The 17,445-nt window shown below is 34.2% G+C and overlaps 4 protein-coding genes across 4 annotated transcripts; 2 read left to right on the top strand and 2 right to left on the bottom strand.

Annotated features, from left to right (window-relative positions):
* The first annotated feature begins 762 nt into the window (after positions 1-762).
* LOC133333267 (probable glutamate receptor) lies at positions 763-3,561 on the top strand. The gene is made up of 2 exons (XM_061541582.1): positions 763-986; positions 2,460-3,561. The coding sequence occupies exons 1-2, from the start codon at positions 763-765 to the stop codon at positions 3,559-3,561; spliced, it is 1,326 nt and encodes a 441-aa protein (XP_061397566.1).
* Positions 3,562-5,176: 1,615 nt separating this feature from the next.
* LOC133333266 (DDB1- and CUL4-associated factor 5) lies at positions 5,177-7,369 on the bottom strand. Its single transcript, XM_061541581.1, has 7 exons — positions 7,153-7,369; positions 6,894-7,074; positions 6,560-6,826; positions 6,220-6,494; positions 6,030-6,160; positions 5,259-5,961; positions 5,177-5,214 (listed from the first exon to the last, which is right to left on the bottom strand). Exons 1-7 carry the CDS (start codon positions 7,367-7,369, stop codon positions 5,177-5,179), a joined length of 1,812 nt encoding a protein of 603 aa, XP_061397565.1.
* Positions 7,370-14,389: 7,020 nt separating this feature from the next.
* LOC133333265 (protein suppressor of variegation 3-7-like) lies at positions 14,390-15,919 on the top strand. The gene is made up of 4 exons (XM_061541579.1): positions 14,390-14,424; positions 14,572-14,961; positions 15,040-15,573; positions 15,880-15,919. Exons 1-4 carry the CDS (start codon positions 14,390-14,392, stop codon positions 15,917-15,919), a joined length of 999 nt encoding a protein of 332 aa, XP_061397563.1.
* A 351-nt stretch (positions 15,920-16,270) lies between these two features.
* Positions 16,271-17,062, bottom strand: LOC133333264 (uncharacterized). The gene is made up of 2 exons (XM_061541578.1): positions 17,038-17,062; positions 16,271-16,980 (listed from the first exon to the last, which is right to left on the bottom strand). Exons 1-2 carry the CDS (start codon positions 17,060-17,062, stop codon positions 16,271-16,273), a joined length of 735 nt encoding a protein of 244 aa, XP_061397562.1.
* Positions 17,063-17,445: the final 383 nt, after the last annotated feature.

Raw genomic sequence — 17,445 nt, 5'->3', positions numbered from 1 at the left:
ATTTTTACAGCCTTTAAATAGGGTCTTTATTTGAATATTTGTTACTAGTAAATACCATCATTGAATACCACTGTGTATTCAACAAGAATCTAACAAATGGGCGGTGCTAAATTGATAGCCATGTCAAGGGGCAAGAACAATCAAATAAAAAAACTAGTTTATCTCCCCCTTTTTCGGTATTTATTTTCAAACAAGCAAAGATCATGAAACCAAAAAAATAAAAATATTTGAATATAAAACCTTGAATAGGCCTTTGACAAAAAATAGTCAATTTTAGCGGGTATGTCTGTAAGGACATTAATACAAATCGTGTGTCTTTTAATAATTACACGCATTACACACTCTTTAAATTTGCAAAATATTAAGGACCTGGTAAATTCATTGGATTGTCTACAAATAAGTTTGGATACACAACAAGCTGAGGATTTTCAAATCTATCAACAAATTTATAAAACATTTCAAATACCATTGGAAAATAGTAAAGGACTTCGTCGTAGTATGCAGACAAAATGTCGTCATAAATTGCTGTATGTAAATAAATTCGAATCGATATCGAAGATGCTTGCAACGGAAGCAACCAAAGCTGGATTTATAATTCTTGTATTCACCAAAGAGATTAAAGATTGGTCAATGATTTTAAATCGAAGTCAAGAGTTATGGCGGAGGCAGAGAATCTATAAAGTTATTTATGTAACACCAACTCAAACTCGTTTCTTTCATCCTTTTGTAAAGAATAAAAAAACGAATGCAGACTTCGGTTCCATGGTCCATTTGGAGAAATATAATTTGAAAAAGATTTTTCACAATATGAATGGATATCCCTTGCGTATTTATATCTTCGATTCAATATTTTCCAATGTAATGGCTGATAATGATGCTGGTCATATATCGGGTGTTAAAGGCACGGATGGTAAAATTGCCTATGCCCTGGAATCGTATTTGAATTATACAATGGAATTACAATGGCCTGATGATGAATTTTATGGGTGAGTAGATGTTTTTTTCTTTATCTTTGGTAGAACTTTTTTAAAAAATATAACAAGTAAATACGATGTTATGTTCGGCCCGGCCGAACATGTTATATCCTACACCATGAGGATGTAATTCAAAATACATAAAACAATAAAATTAATAATAATAATTTTTGGTACGGATATATGCACTCAAAACACCAAATTACAGCCACATTAAAAGTGTCAGCAAATTTGTCTGAAAAATGTGTATAAAATCCCCAAAATACCGAATATTGGGAGGTACCGTTATATGAGGTCTATCCTGAAACTTGTGTCAATATTAATAATTTTTGGTACGGAGATGTGTTATACTATGAGAACCCAAAATATCAAATTACATCCAATTCGATTGAGAAACGTGTCCAAAATTCCGAATATTGGAAAGTGCCGTTATATGGAGGCTACCCTGAAACATAGGACAAAATTAAAATTTGTTTGTAGTGAGCTTTGACACACAATGAGAACCCAAAATATCAAATTACAGCCAATTGGATTGAAAAACGTGGTCAAAATCCTCAAAATACCGAATATTGGAGAGTATCCCCAAAATACCGAATATTGCGGGGTACCGTTATATGGCGGCTACCTTGAAATTTAAATCAATATTAATAATTTTTGGTGCGGAGATGTGTTATATAATGACAACTCAACATACCTAATTACAATTAATTCGATTGAAAAACGTGGCCAATATCCCCAAAATACCGAAAATTGGGGGTACCGTTATATGGGGGCTACCCTGAAATTTGGGTCAATATTAATAATTTTTGCTACGAATATGTGTTACACAATGATAACCCAAAATACCAAATTGCAGCCAATTTTGTTGAAACACATATCTAAAATCCCCAAAATACCGAATATTGCGCGGTACCCTTATATGGTAGCTACCCTGAAACGTGGATCAATATTAATAATTTTTAGTATGGAGTTTTGCTATATAACGAGAACCTAAAACACCATATTACAGCCAACTCGGTTGAAAAACGTGTCCAAAATCCCCAAAATACCGAATATTGGGGGGTACCGTTATATGGGGACTACCCTCAAACTTGAGTCAATATTAAAAACTTTTGGTAGTGAGATTTGACACCTATGAGAATACAAAGTACCAATTTAAAGCCAATTCGGTTGAAAAATGTGTCCAAAATCCTCAAAAATACAGAATATTCGGTGTACCGTTATATGGGGCTACCCTGAAACTTGCATCGATATATCCCATTTGCAATACCAAACATCCTAGGAGTACTGGCAATGTCTGTTCAATATTTCAGAGCTCAATCTTAAATATAGTGATCTCTATCGTCATTTCAACAGACGAACAAGCATAAATCGGAATATAATTGTAATTTCCGACCCACGTAGTTGGTCCTGCCCAACATAGGCGTTATGTACTTATTTTATAAATTGAAACAAAAATAAACCCCCTTTCCCTTCTTTTTACAGCTCCCGTTTAGAAAATGGTTCATTTAACGGCGCCCTGGGACGTATAATACGCCAGGAAACAGATATCTCCTTTACGGGATTCTTTGTCAAAGATTATCTATCGGATGACATAGCATTCACCACGCCCGTCTATATGGACAGATTATGTTGTTATGTTAAGAAAGCGAAGCGTATACCCCCATCAATTCTACCTCTACATGCAGTGGATGAAAGTATATGGATGGGTTATGTAGCCTTTGGTCTGATATCCGGAGTTTTTTGGATACTACTAAGGCGTTTGAATCTCAAATTAAATCCTCAAGAAAAACGGAATTTTACAAGAAAAGAATGTCATTGGTATAATTTGTTCGCTGATACATGGGTGCTATGGGTACGAATGACAATATCACGATTTCCATCATCAAATGCGGAACGGATTTTTGCCATATCACTGTGTTTGGTTAGTGTTATAATTGGTGCCATTGTGGATTCAAGTTTGGCTACGGTGTTCATTAAACCCCTATACTATAAAGATATAACCACACTGGCGGAACTTGAAAAAGCCAATTTGAGAATATTCTACAAACATCCGGCAATTAAAGATGATCTCTTTACTGGTCATTCCTCGTCAATTTATCAAAGTTTAGACAAGCGAATGTTGCTGGTGGGAGAGCCGGAGGAGCGTTTAATAAAAATGATGTCCCTAAGAGGTAATTTTGCAGCGGTGACACGTTCATATTCCCTAAGTTTGGTGGATATTTATTACTTCATAACGAAGAAGGTTTTCATGATTCCCGAATGCCCCAAGGTATATCACATAGCATTCCCGATGCAAAAACATTCACCGTTCGAAGAGGAATTTAATTTGGCCCTGCTGGAATTGTTACAGGCCGGTTTAATTGATCATTGGATTAAACTGGAACAATACACTTCGAAAAGTCGTATGCATCTATTTGAAGATTACATCGGTGAATCGGAATATAAATGGAAACTATTAAAAATTAATGATTTACAATTGGCATTTTATGTGTTAACCTTCGGTTTAAGTGTATCCCTCTTGCTGTGTATTGCTGAATATTTATATTGTAAATTAAAATTAAATAAAATAAAATCGAGAAGATAATAATAGAAATCATGACTTACCACGAAAATTGGATGTTATGCCTGTACTGGTGCTAGGAATATTTGCATTACTGTTATTGGTGTTGTTGTGAGACGATGTTTGTGTTGTGTTTGTAGGAGGGGTAGCAGCAGCAGCAGTGGCAACTGCAGCTGTGTTGGAGCGACTAGAACTGCTAAAAGCAAAATTACCAGAATCTTCTGTTGATGAGCAATTGGCGGAATCTGTAAAAAAGAATAATGAGTACTTGAATTATGTATAACATTAAAAAATATATATAAAAGGACCAACACAAGGCCTGGATTTTTTAAAGTAGACTTTTTCAAGGCCTATATAAGACGGGAATTTTTTTAAAGTAGACTTTTTCAAGGCCTATATAAGGCGTGGATTTTTTAAAGTATACTTTTTCAAGGCCTATATAAGGTGTGGATTTTTTTAAGTATAGTTTTTCAAGGCTTATATAAGGCGTGGATTTTTTAAAGTATACTTTTTCAAGGCCTATATAAGGCGTGGATTTTTATACTCTACACAACTATGTTGTCAGGGTATTATAGCTTTGTGCAGCCCCAAAAGTTTGTAACGCCGCGAAATATTGCCTATATAAGTATACCAATCGTGCATTTTTTAAAGTATATACTTTTTCAAGGCTTGACCTATATAAATTATATGTCTGTATTTTTTACGAAATTAAGTAAAGGTGACTTTTTCAAGGCCAGTTTTCGGTGAATTTGAGATTTCATTCTGGGGGTGCAATGAACCGAAAACTTTAATTTTGTCAGATTTTATAGTCGCTTTAGAGGCAATTATTATATACAGAACATCATATATTTTACAAGGTGAAGGGGATCTGACCAAATACTAAGAGCGGCTGTTTAGATGATGATCGGTCAATTTTTCGGGGGTAAAATCAACCAAAACCTAAAGTGTCCAATTTTTTATGTATGGCGTAAAAATTCTCTTCATGAAAAAAACATTTTGGAAAATATTCAAGACTTAGAAATGGGAGTTGTTGATTTTCTGTAAAAATTTTGTAGACTTTAAAACCGCCGAAAGTGGTAGTTGTGTAGGGTATCATATGGTCGGCCCCGTCCGACTATACTGCTCCGCTCACTGGTTTAAAGTATACTTTTTCAATGCCTATATGTATAAGGCGTGGATTTTTTAAAGTAGACTTTTTCAAGGCCTATATAAGGCGTGCATTTTTTAAAGTAGACTTTTTCAAGGCCTATATAAGGCGTGACTTTTTTAAAGTAGACTTTTTCAAGGCCTATATAAGGCGTGCATTTTTTAAAGTAGATTTTTTCAAGGCCTATATAATGCGTGTATTTTTTAAAGTAGACTTTTTCAAGGCCTATATAAGGCGTGCATTTTTTAAAGTAGACTTTTTCAAGGCCTATATAAGGCGGAATAAAATTCTATGTCGATTTAGGCACTTCGGTCTGGGTACTGCAAACGGAATGACAAATACAATATACCCTATAGAGGAGGCTATACAAAAAATAAACACGTACCATCTTTCCTCAGTGGCGATTTCTGCATTTGAACTTTACGATAACATGAACCTGAAGCAGCAGCTGCGGCCGCTGCCGCCCTTGAAGTTGTTGGCTCTTCATTATTACTAGAATTGTTGGTATTCGCATTCGCACCATTGCCGTGCTGCGTACGTTTCGCTGGAAGACGTTGATTCTGTTGTTTCTTACGTCCATTAACGACCACAACCAATTTACGTGGACGCCGACCATTCTGGGTGGCACCTTTTATTGCCAAACGACGTAATGTATTACGTTTCTTTGATATTAAGTAAGCAATACGATTTGCTGGTTTTTGTATTTGATTTAATTTTACTTTTGGTTTCGGTTTTCGCGACTTTTTATTTTGTTTACTGCTACGATTTCGCGGCGAATTCTGCTGCTGTTGTTGATTTCTTAATGATTTTCTTTGCAATACTTGTTGACGTTGTAAACGCCGCATGTTACGTACAGCTGAGGCATTATTTTCATTATCACTATCACTGTCGGCCGATGAAGAACTACTCCATAAACTGCTACTACTCTGTGATGCTGTGCTGGAGGAAGATGAACTACTACTACTGCTGCTGCTGCTACTGCTGGAACTATCACTGCCAGAACTACTTTCGCAGCTGGAACGTGATCCGCGATCGAAATTCGATTCAGTATCCCAGCCTTCGATTTCTTGTTGTATCAGGGAGTCAAAAAATGCCATCATTCGGGGATCTTCATTGGTGTTTTCACTGCTGTAGTCGTGTGACAAATGATGCCAATTTTCGGGTAAAGCCATGGTGAACAGGTTATAGGGTGAATATAATTCACGTGGATTATCGGAACAAGTCGCCTCGGTTGTTAGGCTGCCAGTCCAGTTGTGTTGGGCAAAAGGGCTCCAAATCTAGAAAAGAATACAGAATTCTCATACAAAATGTTTATTGGATATTTTCCGGATCATTTCTTTCTTACCTTAACGATTTTTTCAACACCCGATGAGGCCAACAGACATTTCTGACGATTATAGCGTACCTGGTTGACAATTGAACGATGACCATATAAAACCATTTGTGAGGGTTCCACCCATTGTTCAATAAACTCCACTGGAATTGAGAGGCGAAGTACATTAATGGATTTCCCATATAAACTGATCTTCACTTACAATTAATATCCGATAAACGCCATACATACAAATTAAAATCATCTGAACCCGATATTACCAATTCATCATCTTCGCCTGCGAAAGTGCAACTTTTCATGGTGCACGAATTGTAATAACAGCTATTGTAAAAAGTACAGATCCTTTCCGGTGAATTGATGCTATACAAAATGGGTGTCAGACGTCGGCGTAGACCCAAAATTAAATTGCCGGTGCGATTGAAGCGAACACTCATACTACTGCAAAAATTATCATGACGTCCATATTGTATAACGGGCCTAAAAACAAGAAATACAACATTTCAATATTACGGAGGGGAGGAGGAATCATATGGACTACTCACTTTTTCGGTTGACGTATATCATATAAAGCTGCACCCTTTTTTGAATTTGCGGTGACCAAAAGATGACTCATATTCGGATGGAATTCCACAGCATGAAACGATGATGAGGATGAGGCCACCACAAGTGGATCATCAGGATCTGTGCGTTGATCGAATAACAAAATAAAACCATTTTCCGATGCTGTGGCAAAAATGCTATCATTTTGAGGATCAATCGATAGGCCATAGACAGGTTCATCGTGTTTGAAAACATTATCCAACTTTCCACTGCAACAAATAATAAATAATATAATGAAAATTAATTTTCTAAATATTTCAAAATAATAACACTTACGTTTCAAAATCATGTGAAATAGCTAAGGCATCATTTCCTCCGGAAATCAATTTACGATTTTTACTATCGAAACCCAAGCAAAATATATTACTTGATTGCTCTGTTGCCAGGGCTCGAGGACCAGCCGTACCGGCCAATGATTTTTCAATATCCCATACCAGAACACGTTTGTCATCGCCACCTTAAAGAAGAAAAGAAAAACGGCAAAGGCAAATTATAATCTTATTAAAAATGTATTTAAATTTTTTTTTACACTCACCCGATGCCAAAAATTGCCCGCCATGTGAAAACTCAATGGCATTGACACAACCAAAATGTCCCTTGAGATCGGTTTTGTAGAGATTTCTGGCTAGCCTCAAGCGCTCTCGATACAGACGAGACTTAAATGAATGTGAACTTCCACGAAATTGTAGATTATTTTCACGTTGGAGTATTTGGTGACCCAAGTTACTGGTGGTATCAATTGATTCGTACATTTTTCCTCTCTATCTCTCTTCACTTAAATCCGTTAGATTTGTTGTTGGATGTTGTTTCTAAATGCACTAGTTGACAACTTTTTTTGGTTTATTCTTAACTGGTCACGTATTAAAAATGTTCCATTTCATTTTACGATCACGTATACATAAAATTGAGCGGGGTACCTCTTTTTAGGCGATCTTACTCATGTTATTACACAGAATCTGTAATTATGCAAAGGAAATCGAACAATTACTTGAAAATTCAGGTTAATTGAGATGTCATCTTAGTCAGCATTTTGACCGCAAAATATGCCAATATATTGACGGATAATATATCGTCTACGTAAGATACTGCTATTTGATATCAAATTAGAAGTAGAACTGAGGAATTCAAGCTAATGGCCGGTAGGACATTTAACGTTGACAGAATGTCGCTGTCAAATGTTTTAACAAAACTATGGAACTGCCTCTGTTGAACATCTGTTGCCGATTACCTCGCAGTAACTCATACGGATTTTGCCAATAAAGTAGCCAATAGGAGGTTGTACATATATCTAAGTCGGTAGATTTGACGACTGCGAACCCCCTCGAGCAAGCTCTTCTACTGTGTGTGTCCTGGCACCCAACTATCCGTCGTATATCAAGAAGATAATCCTTGCACTCACCATCCGCTTTTGAGTTAATAGTACACGACTTATGTGCCTCAAAGGCCCGCCTGACTAATGACATATATATTCACCGGTCCTATGTTGGCAGCACTAAGTGTTTTGACTAACTCAAACCCGTTTGGGAGATACAATCAAAAAAAATTGTTTTAGGACACCGATTTTTTTTTTTTTTTTTTTTTTTTAAAAACTCCCTAAAAGTCAAACCATTATATTCCCTCGCCAATCCTGACACAAATGTAGATATGGGCTTTAAAACCCTGCAAAAACAAGGATTTTTTTTTGGGGGGAATAGATTTTTATTTTCTTGTCGGCTTTGGTGGGCTCCAGTACAGCTCTTCTAATCACTTGCCAAATTCCCTTCACCGTGGGTTGTGTTGTGATGTTCGTCTTTCTACTGTGGTCTATAGATCGACTCGAAAAACACACACAAATAAAATAAGTTTTCGGTCCATTTAATCCCAATATTATTATAGGCGTTGTCCTTGACCATACCTGGATCATCATGGAAAATTTCAAAGCGTTCAGCACTACATTTTCGACCTCTAGTGTGGTAATAGGTTACTAAATAATATATGAAAACGTAAGCACCTGTAAATATTTAAGTGTAACTTCCACATCCGGGTACATACGACAATATAATTGGTATCAATTTAAAGGCCAACCACTCCTCTTGAATATCCTATCAACTTCTAGGGTCTTTGTCCTTCAGGGGTAAATATATACGCCATAGAATGACATTTTCCATTGTCATTATTCACACAAATGTCAGGGTCCATTTGACCCGCTAAATAATGGCCGATTTTTATCAAAACAGGCATGTTTATTCTTTTGCCCGATGCCCTATATTTGCCCAGTAGGTCTATAAGACCTACTGGTTTTCTATAAGACCCACTGTTCCTTTATAAAAGTCTTCAGATCTTATATAAGTCTTCCTTAAGACCTAAATATTAACAATAGGGGTCTTCTTTAGCCTGTATTGTTTTTATATAAGACCTACTGGGTTTCTATAAGACCCACTGTTCCTTTATAAAAGACCTTCAGATCTTATATAAGACCTAAATATTAATAATAGGGGTCTTCTTTAGCCTGTATTATGTTTACAAATTATAATAGACAGACACACATGTCTAGATCGACTCAGCTAGAGGAGATATGACGATGGGTATACATAAAGATGAGTCTAGGACCAATATTTAGAGGCGTTACAAACTATAATAAAGCTATAATACCCTGACAACATAGTTGTATGGGATAACTACCCAAACATAGAAAATTTCTTTTAAATAGAATAGTTATTATTATTATTTTTTTTTTGTTTCCTTGTTTGTCTAGGGTTCAAATGCCCATATCGACGCCTCCGAACCATAGTATGCTAAGTCGACTTAGCATGTTCTAAAGTTCTTTATGTTTTTAGATACTACGGTCCTTAATTTAAATTCACTGAACTTTTGGTAATCGTTGGCCAATTCAAACCAAACTTATAAGCAAAAATGTACTTAGCGTGGCACTTACGATTAAAGAAACTTCCATACTTTGAAAGCTTCTACTGAAAAACTCACTTTTCAGACTTAGCATACTATGGTTCGGAGGCGTCGAAATATTTGATCCACAACAGATAAAGCCACATATCACACCATTTTGGAACGGGCAAATTGTAGTCTATAATTAAAATCAGTTTTGGCAGAGGCCCCACTGGATTAACGAAATCCGCTTAAATGTAAACGTACTAATAAGCCGAGGCCTCTTTCAAATCCGGTTAAATGTAAACGTACTATTAAGCCGGGGTCTCTTCAACATTTATCCGGTGGAGTGAAAAATTTAATATACATTCCATCTTAAAGAGGATTTACATATAACATTTGATCATGATTAAAGGACGAATCAAGGTTTATTTTCATTAAGTCATCGTGCGGCAGGGTTTATTTTAAATGATGATCGAATTCATGATACTACTGAGATGCAACGCGGTTTTTGTACGAAAAAATACAACTCTCTCACAATGTACCAACATTTTGCAGCAAATTTATAATTTTGTATATATATACTACAAACATCGGTTGATCGGTATTTAGATCATGATTAAAGGTATGTGTAAACAATTAGGGTGTATTTATTTATTCGTTTCATTCAATAATACTAAAGCCTTCAATGTAGAGACTAAAAACTAAAAAACTTAACTTAAATTTCTGGATTTCGTTAATCGAGTCGATTTAAAATTGTATATGTAAATGTACTTTTATAGCTATCCATATTGTTCTTATGTGTGTACCCTACTTCATTAGTACAACTGTGTGGGTAACCGGTTATGATTTTCAAAACACATATGTCAAAGCAACAAGTCACTTTGAAGGCTGAAATATATCAATATAATTCTCTCTATTATTTTTATTTATAAAAATAGATTTTTTCTTAATTTTACTGTAATCATATTAGACAACTAATTCCCGTTTCTCTATTTAATTTCATTCTCTCCATTATCATTTATGTCATTGTTCATGTTTGTTCGATGTGTAATCATTATTCTCGCCACGACTGTATATCATATGTTTTTAGATAGTACAGTAATATATACAACACAATATATAAATATGTACATAGATATGTACAAGACCACTCATTTACATACACTGAAATGATTCCTTCTATGATTTGTTGTTAATAATTTTATTTAATTGAAATAGATTTTTTATTTTAATTTAGTTAACAAATTTCATAGAAAAACTTTAAATTGAAAAATTAATGTTTTCTTTATTAAATAATTCTCTCACTTTATTAAACACTTGCCACAAACCAACTTCACTTTTAATGCGTAGACTGTTATCAATATTTTATTTGTTTGTTTAACTTATTATTAGTGTTGTTGTTTTGGAAATTGCAATATTTGTATTAAATTTAATTTGTCTATTTCTTTTGATTTGGTTTTGTTGGAGAATAAAAATTACGGTTGGTAAATAAAAGCACAATTGCTTGCTTGTTGTTGGTCGATGATGATGATGTATGTCGCAGCAGCATTTGATGTCGTCGTTGCCGTTCAATAGATGATGGTATTTGCTTGCTTTTATTTTTTTGTTTTTAGTTGTTGTTTTTCTTTTTTGTATTTTTGCTGCTGCTGCCACATAGTCGCAGCGGCTGCAGCAGTCGCCGTTCGTCTTGTATATAATGGTCGTCAAAGACTTCTTATTGTTAGTTTTGTTGTTGCTTTTGCTAGCTAATAATACACTTTAATTTCGAAATTACCATAGATTTTTATTTATATTCAACATTTTGCACTTCCGAATGAATAGTTTTTCACGATTCTATGCCAATTTGATGACAATAAACTTATTAAAACTGGAGAGACAATTTTATAAAAATGCAAAAGGTACAATTATACTTCGCTGTATTTGGTGTAATCAGTTTGAAGAGTGTGGACAATGTGACGTTTATTTTTAAACGCCACACTCGGCATACACCCTACATATTGTAGTTGTCAGAGTTGTTTGTTTGTTCTAATTGGAAATGTTATCTAATTGGAAATTAATGAAATATGTACATGGAATTTGTTGACAGTTTGTAGGTGCTCTATGAAATGAAGCACTATTTGGTGGAAATCGTTACTAGTGTATCACTATTTAAAAATTCTCATTATTTTTGGTTTTGCATCTTAAAATGATTTGTCCGTTATTTTAAATAAAATAATTGATTCAATGTTTTACCAGTTTTGTGGGTTGAGGTACGGTTTTCGAGTAAAACGTTGCAAAACATGTAAAATGAGTAGATTTTTTTAGGTTCTGGAACGGAACTAATGTATCAGGGTCCAACAAAAAGGTCGTCCGATAAAGCCAAATAATTTCACCCGAGCTGTCAAAATGCTTTCAATTTTTTACTTAATCGTGTAAAAACGTAAACAAAAAATTTGACAGTTTGGGCGATTTTCTACCACAATGACCGGTAATATTCGCTTCTTACACAACCTGTTTATTCATTTTTAATAATAGGAATCAAGGTAGATATACAAGGTAGCCGCATCGGCGAATTGGGAACATGATATGTCAAATTGGCGAATAATAACAATTTTGCCATGGCATACAAAACTCGAAGCACATAAAATTTAACCAATTAGACTTAAGAATTAAAAAAAAACGAAATATATTATATTATTCAGAAGAAAATTACACAGTATTTAAAAACTCTTACTGGGAAAATTTACCCAGTAAAGATCTTCCACATGGCATAATTACAGAAGGTAGTCTCATAGTACTTTTACATTATACCGGATTTAGTTAACCCACTGCCACTGAACACATTTAGGCGGAAGATATTTTCATTTAAATTATGAAAGCTGAATTCTGTCAAAGGCAAATTTATGAAAAAATTGCAAACATATGACTGCATTAGACTACCTTGTATAATTATGCCATGCGGTTAATCTACTTTATGAGGATTTATTTCACATATATGCAAAGGAATTGACAGTTGAAATTAATTAAATCCAGTTAAATGTAAACGTACTGTGGCGGCCGGAAAACACTCAATAATAAGTTACTTTAAAAATATTATTTTTATGTGATCAAGTTATCTTTGATTTTTATTTTTCTCTTTCGTCAAGTTTGCCTTGACTTTCAGTTTTTGTATTTGGTGACAACAAAATAATTTTTACATTTTCTAGTTAGTTCTATTTTGTCTTTTGAAAATTAAACATCAACTTTTTTAATAAAATTTAATTGTTGTGGGTTTATTCATTCCAACGCCCAACAAATTGGTGACCCCGGACAAAAAATAAGAACAACAGCCAATTGAACGGAAATCAGACCTACTAGTGGCAATCACCGCTACAAATTTTGGACCATCAATGGAAGTTTCGCGAGTAGCTGTGAAAGCTCCACCATTTTGGCGTCCAGACCCGTTGCTGTGGTTTAAACAAATGGAATCGCTATTCATTGCGACGACAGTCTTGACAAATTGTCAACGATGGCCGACAAGACTGCGGATAGCAGTGAATCGGATGTGTGCAGCTTTTCTCCATCGAGCAAATATATGTGTAAAGAATTAAAGTGGGTTTAGATGTACGAACTCCACTGTCATTGCAATAATAATGATTTTTTTTAAATTTTTCTTTTTGTTTTCAAATTACAAGCAAATATTTTTTGGCGCAGATAAACAATTTTGTATGTATACTAACAAACTTCAGCTGATCGACATTTAGATCATGATTAAAGTTATGTGTAAACAATTTGGCTGTATTTCTGGACTTCGCTAATCAAGTCGGTTTAAAATCGTATATGTAAATGTACTTATACTAAATAAATTACTATAAGTTCCAACAGTTATCATTAGTAGTCAACTGGAGTAGTCATAATACAATTCTGGAGTAGTCATAATCCAATTAATCAAATTTTCTAATCATAACCCATAATTCAAATAATCAAAACCATTTTTTTTTTTTTGTAATTTGATCGGTATTTTTTTAGTAGTCCAATATCCCTCCCTTGCGAAATGTAGCTTACAGCCTTAAGGTCGAAAGACTGGGCAATGAAATATAAAATAAACAAATTATAATGATGTTTATGATTTTACGACCTTTCGAATGTTTAATAAATTATAGATGGCTGATCGAGCTTGAGGTCAATATTTGTATTTATTTATTATTTTCTGGTTTTATATGAAAAATACACCTCATTGGAGATGGTGTCAAAAGGGCGACTATTAAGAGACAAGAAGTTGTTGTTACACGAGCCCTTATTGTCATACTTGCTGTCAGTTTTTTGTACACACAGCATTATTTATGTATTATTTATGTATTCCTTCCACTAATCTTTATTCATTTCTTAAAGTTATTTTCTACCAGAAACTTATTTTCTCTTGTGTGTACTGGCACGTCACCTGATAGTGGCAGTATTATAGCGCCACCTACCAGAATGTTATCTTCAATTGCCAAACAAACAAAACAGCTGATCTATTTGGTTTACATATGAAGATACATGTGTTGTCATATCGTTTTGGCGGCTGTAATTTTTCGTGTGGCCCTCACGACGTTTGCAGTATTAACATATATAAATTTTGGCAGTATATATGACATTGTTGGATCGTGTGATATTTATATATTTGTTGTTCTCTATTTCATACTTAATGTATTCCTGTGTAAACACTGTATAAAACACAAACAAGCACTTGTGTGAAAAGTCAGGGTTGTAAGTCATCGACAACAAAAACACACAAACTACAGAAATGTTTGAGTTTGCTTGTGGAGCGCTTTTCAATTTGGTTTCACTTTGTGTTTGCTACGACCTGATTAGTACTTTCACGATTGCATTAGTACAGAATTTTTATTAGAAAAACATTAAATTATTTTTATTAATTATTACAATTTAATAAAATATCCTCAGACATTATGAGTTTCCATGATGATCCCAACGATCCCGAGTGGTAAGTAGCACAAAATAGTGCAAAACGGTTATGGTCGGAACTTAAAAAATCAGCCTTGTATAACAACCTCCTACTATTTTGTTTTTCAATACCCTTTTGCTGCCATTATTTCCTAAACTACGTTTTTTTCCGATGTTGAAATTTTAGGAAGGTAACAAAATTGAAAACACAACCGGGAACCGTTAAAGAACATCACAGTGGTGGCGGTTCGGCTAGTAAACCGAAATATTCACAGAAATTTTGTGAAAAATGGTTAAATATATTTTCGCCATGGCTGGCACGCTGTGAAGATGACCCCAATAAACCATTTTGTCGGGCATGCCAGTGTCGTTTGGATTGTAATCGCTGTCATTTGCAGCGCCACGAACGGACCAGTAAACATAATCGCAATTTGGAAATTTTAATAAATAAAGGGGAAGGAGTGGCACGTTTGAATTTGAGCATACGAAGGGAACGCAGTAAATATTATCAGCAACGAAAGAGACTGTCGCCGACACCGGAGGATAGTGATAATGGCATTGATGAGTTTATAGAAGAGTAAGTAATGTTAATTATAATGACCCTTGTTAGTTATATTTAATATCAATGAATTAATGTTTTGTTTCTGCTTTTCAGACCGGAACAGGAAAACGACTACACCACCTATGAACCCCAAACTGATGAACAAACTTCTGAGGATCAATATATGCAAGATGATAGCATGGAAAATTCAGAAATTATAACCGCAGACGATGTCCAACAAATTGTTGAGAATCAATCTCCACCACCACCACCTCCCACACAACCACCAGCATTACAACCAAAACCCAATATTATTCGTCAACGTAAACTGATCAAAAATGAAGAATTGCCGCTACAAAACATCGAAGATATTTCCGATCGTAAAGAAGGCATGAAGTTGCTACTACAAATACAAAAAGATAAAAATGAGTTAATGGATTCATTCAAGGAGCTAATGGGCAATAATATGACCGTAACACCAGCACCCAAAGAGAAAAATCATGTTGATTTATTCTTTGAAAGTGTTAGTTCGAGTGTAAAAGCATTGAGTCCGAAAATGATTGCTGAAGCTAAAATGCGTGTATCCCAGTTAATATGTGAATTGGAATTGAGGGCTCTAACGGAAAATGATCAACAACACCAACAGCAGCATCACCAATCGCAGCAACAGCAACATCAAACTGTTGTTTTGGCAAATGATACAACAACAACGGGCTCTTATATTATAAATCATGCACCAACAATCCAACAACATCACTCCAATGATGTTCATCATGTTGATGGGGTACATCATTATGAAGGATTAAGTTGATCATTGCATGTTGATTTTTAAAATGTCAGAAAATATAGTTTTGAAATACTATGTAGTTAATTATTATATAGAACATATAAAGAAATTATGATTTTATGGAATTTTCGTTTTAATTTAAATGTGGTAATAAAATTGATAACTAGTCTAGGTATTAGATTCCCGGATATGTTGCAGGATCCTTAAACGCTTTGGGTCCCAGACTGTGACAAAAATTCTGAACGCAATTTTTTTAGTCGTGGATTTAATAATAGGTGTGGATTTTTTAAAGAATATTTTTTCAATTGCTACCAAAGGCGTGTATTCTTTAAAGAAAAATGCTGATTTTTTAAAGAATATTTTTTCAATATGATTTTTTTTAAAGAATAATTTTTGGAAGGCTAATTTTTTAATATTTTTTCAAGGCGTGGATTTTTTAAAATTTTTTTCAAGGCCTAACAATTTTTGTATTTTTTCGGGCTATTTTAATTATTTTTTAATAATCTAATAATTTTTTTGAATATTCTCAATATTTTTTATTTTTTTGGCTTCCCATTTTCATTTACCATTTTCCGTCATCAAAACATCAATTTCACTATCGTCATTATCCCCCTCATAGCCATTGAGAGAATTTTGAAAAATACTTGAATTTTCAGGCAAATCATTTGAAATACTATCAAGGCTACTGCAACATGAAACATAATTCGAAATGGTCTCCCTTACATCCAGTGGATCCTGATTATGAAATTGAACTCCAGATGTTGGCGCCTTTTCACTCACATTAAACATTTTGATTTTATGGCGTATAGCCCCAACACCTCCATAATTACTCCCTGCATTCTTCACATCCTTCGCTGGAGTACTTAAAATATTATCAATCTGATCCAATGACTCCTTGGCCTTGCGAAATAATTGCAAACTATCTCTCAGCAAATGACTGTCATTTAATTTTTCAAAATTTTCCAAGATTTTCTTTATATCCACGGGAGGTGGTGGCGATTGCGATGCGGTTGTATGATCATATTCCTTATCTTTGGCTTTTTCAAATTCTAATATGAGTTTCTTAATTCTTGTCATGCGATCGGCACAAAGGTTTGTTGCAGAATTTTCAACCAAATGCAGTGTGGAGGAGACTTCATCAATTTCTTGTATAATATCCTCGGATTTCCGAATAACTGTGCTATGTTGCAGGCGCAATTGTTTCAGGCGTTCTTTTAAATCTTGCAAATAAATGTCGACACGCTGAATTTGCATGGCCTCATCGGGAACTAAAAAATAAGAATTTAATAATTTTTTTCTAAAAAAAATTATAACATTTTGCATACGTTTAATTTTTCGTGGATATTCCATTATATAAAGAATTTTGAATTGTTTATTTTACCCAAATGAATATTTTTTACTGAAAATGTTTTTTTTTGTTTTTCCTTGTGATGACAACTATAAAATGTAAATATAAATCAAGGTAGATATATAATAATATATAATATACCTTGAAACAAATATAATTTCATATTAATATTTATATTATAATTATTACTTTATTATCCACTATTAAAAAAAGTACAATCTGATATTTGCCTGTCACAAACCGTTGTGCTGCAAATTTATCATTGCTCATTTCATGTATGTATGTCTCTCTCGCTCTCTTTTTCACTCTCCCATACAAATGACGACAATTGGCGCAAAAATATCGTTTATTTGTCCATCGATATCACATTTCTATCGATAGTTGC

Source organism: Musca vetustissima, unplaced genomic scaffold (assembly GCF_032173495.1).
Source record: "Musca vetustissima isolate MV318-11 ecotype Yass unplaced genomic scaffold, APGP_CSIRO_Mvet_v1 utg113100, whole genome shotgun sequence".
Taxonomy (NCBI): domain Eukaryota; kingdom Metazoa; phylum Arthropoda; class Insecta; order Diptera; family Muscidae; genus Musca; species Musca vetustissima.
Note: the sequence above shows the minus strand (reverse complement) of the source record. Positions and strands in the feature narration are given on the sequence as shown.

Excerpts from the sequence above, each read along its gene's own strand:
- LOC133333267 (XM_061541582.1), top strand. The coding sequence starts at position 763 with ATGGTCCATTTGGAGAAATATAATTTGAAAAAGATTTTTCACAATATG. Across the intron at positions 987-2,459 it reads CCTGATGATGAATTTTATGG|CTCCCGTTTAGAAAATGGTT; the intron begins GTGAGTAGATGT and ends TTCTTTTTACAG.
- LOC133333266 (XM_061541581.1), bottom strand. The coding sequence starts at position 7,369 with ATGTACGAATCAATTGATACCACCAGTAACTTGGGTCACCAAATACTC. Across the intron at positions 7,075-7,152 it reads CGGGCAATTTTTGGCATCGG|GTGGCGATGACAAACGTGTT; the intron begins GTGAGTGTAAAA and ends TTCTTCTTTAAG. Across the intron at positions 5,962-6,029 it reads GTGTTGAAAAAATCGTTAAG|ATTTGGAGCCCTTTTGCCCA; the intron begins GTAAGAAAGAAA and ends ATTCTTTTCTAG.
- LOC133333265 (XM_061541579.1), top strand. The coding sequence starts at position 14,390 with ATGAGTTTCCATGATGATCCCAACGATCCCGAGTG. Across the intron at positions 14,425-14,571 it reads GATCCCAACGATCCCGAGTG|GAAGGTAACAAAATTGAAAA; the intron begins GTAAGTAGCACA and ends TTGAAATTTTAG. Across the intron at positions 14,962-15,039 it reads ATTGATGAGTTTATAGAAGA|ACCGGAACAGGAAAACGACT; the intron begins GTAAGTAATGTT and ends TCTGCTTTTCAG.
- LOC133333264 (XM_061541578.1), bottom strand. The coding sequence starts at position 17,062 with ATGGAATATCCACGAAAAATTAAAC. Across the intron at positions 16,981-17,037 it reads ATATCCACGAAAAATTAAAC|TTCCCGATGAGGCCATGCAA; the intron begins GTATGCAAAATG and ends CTTATTTTTTAG.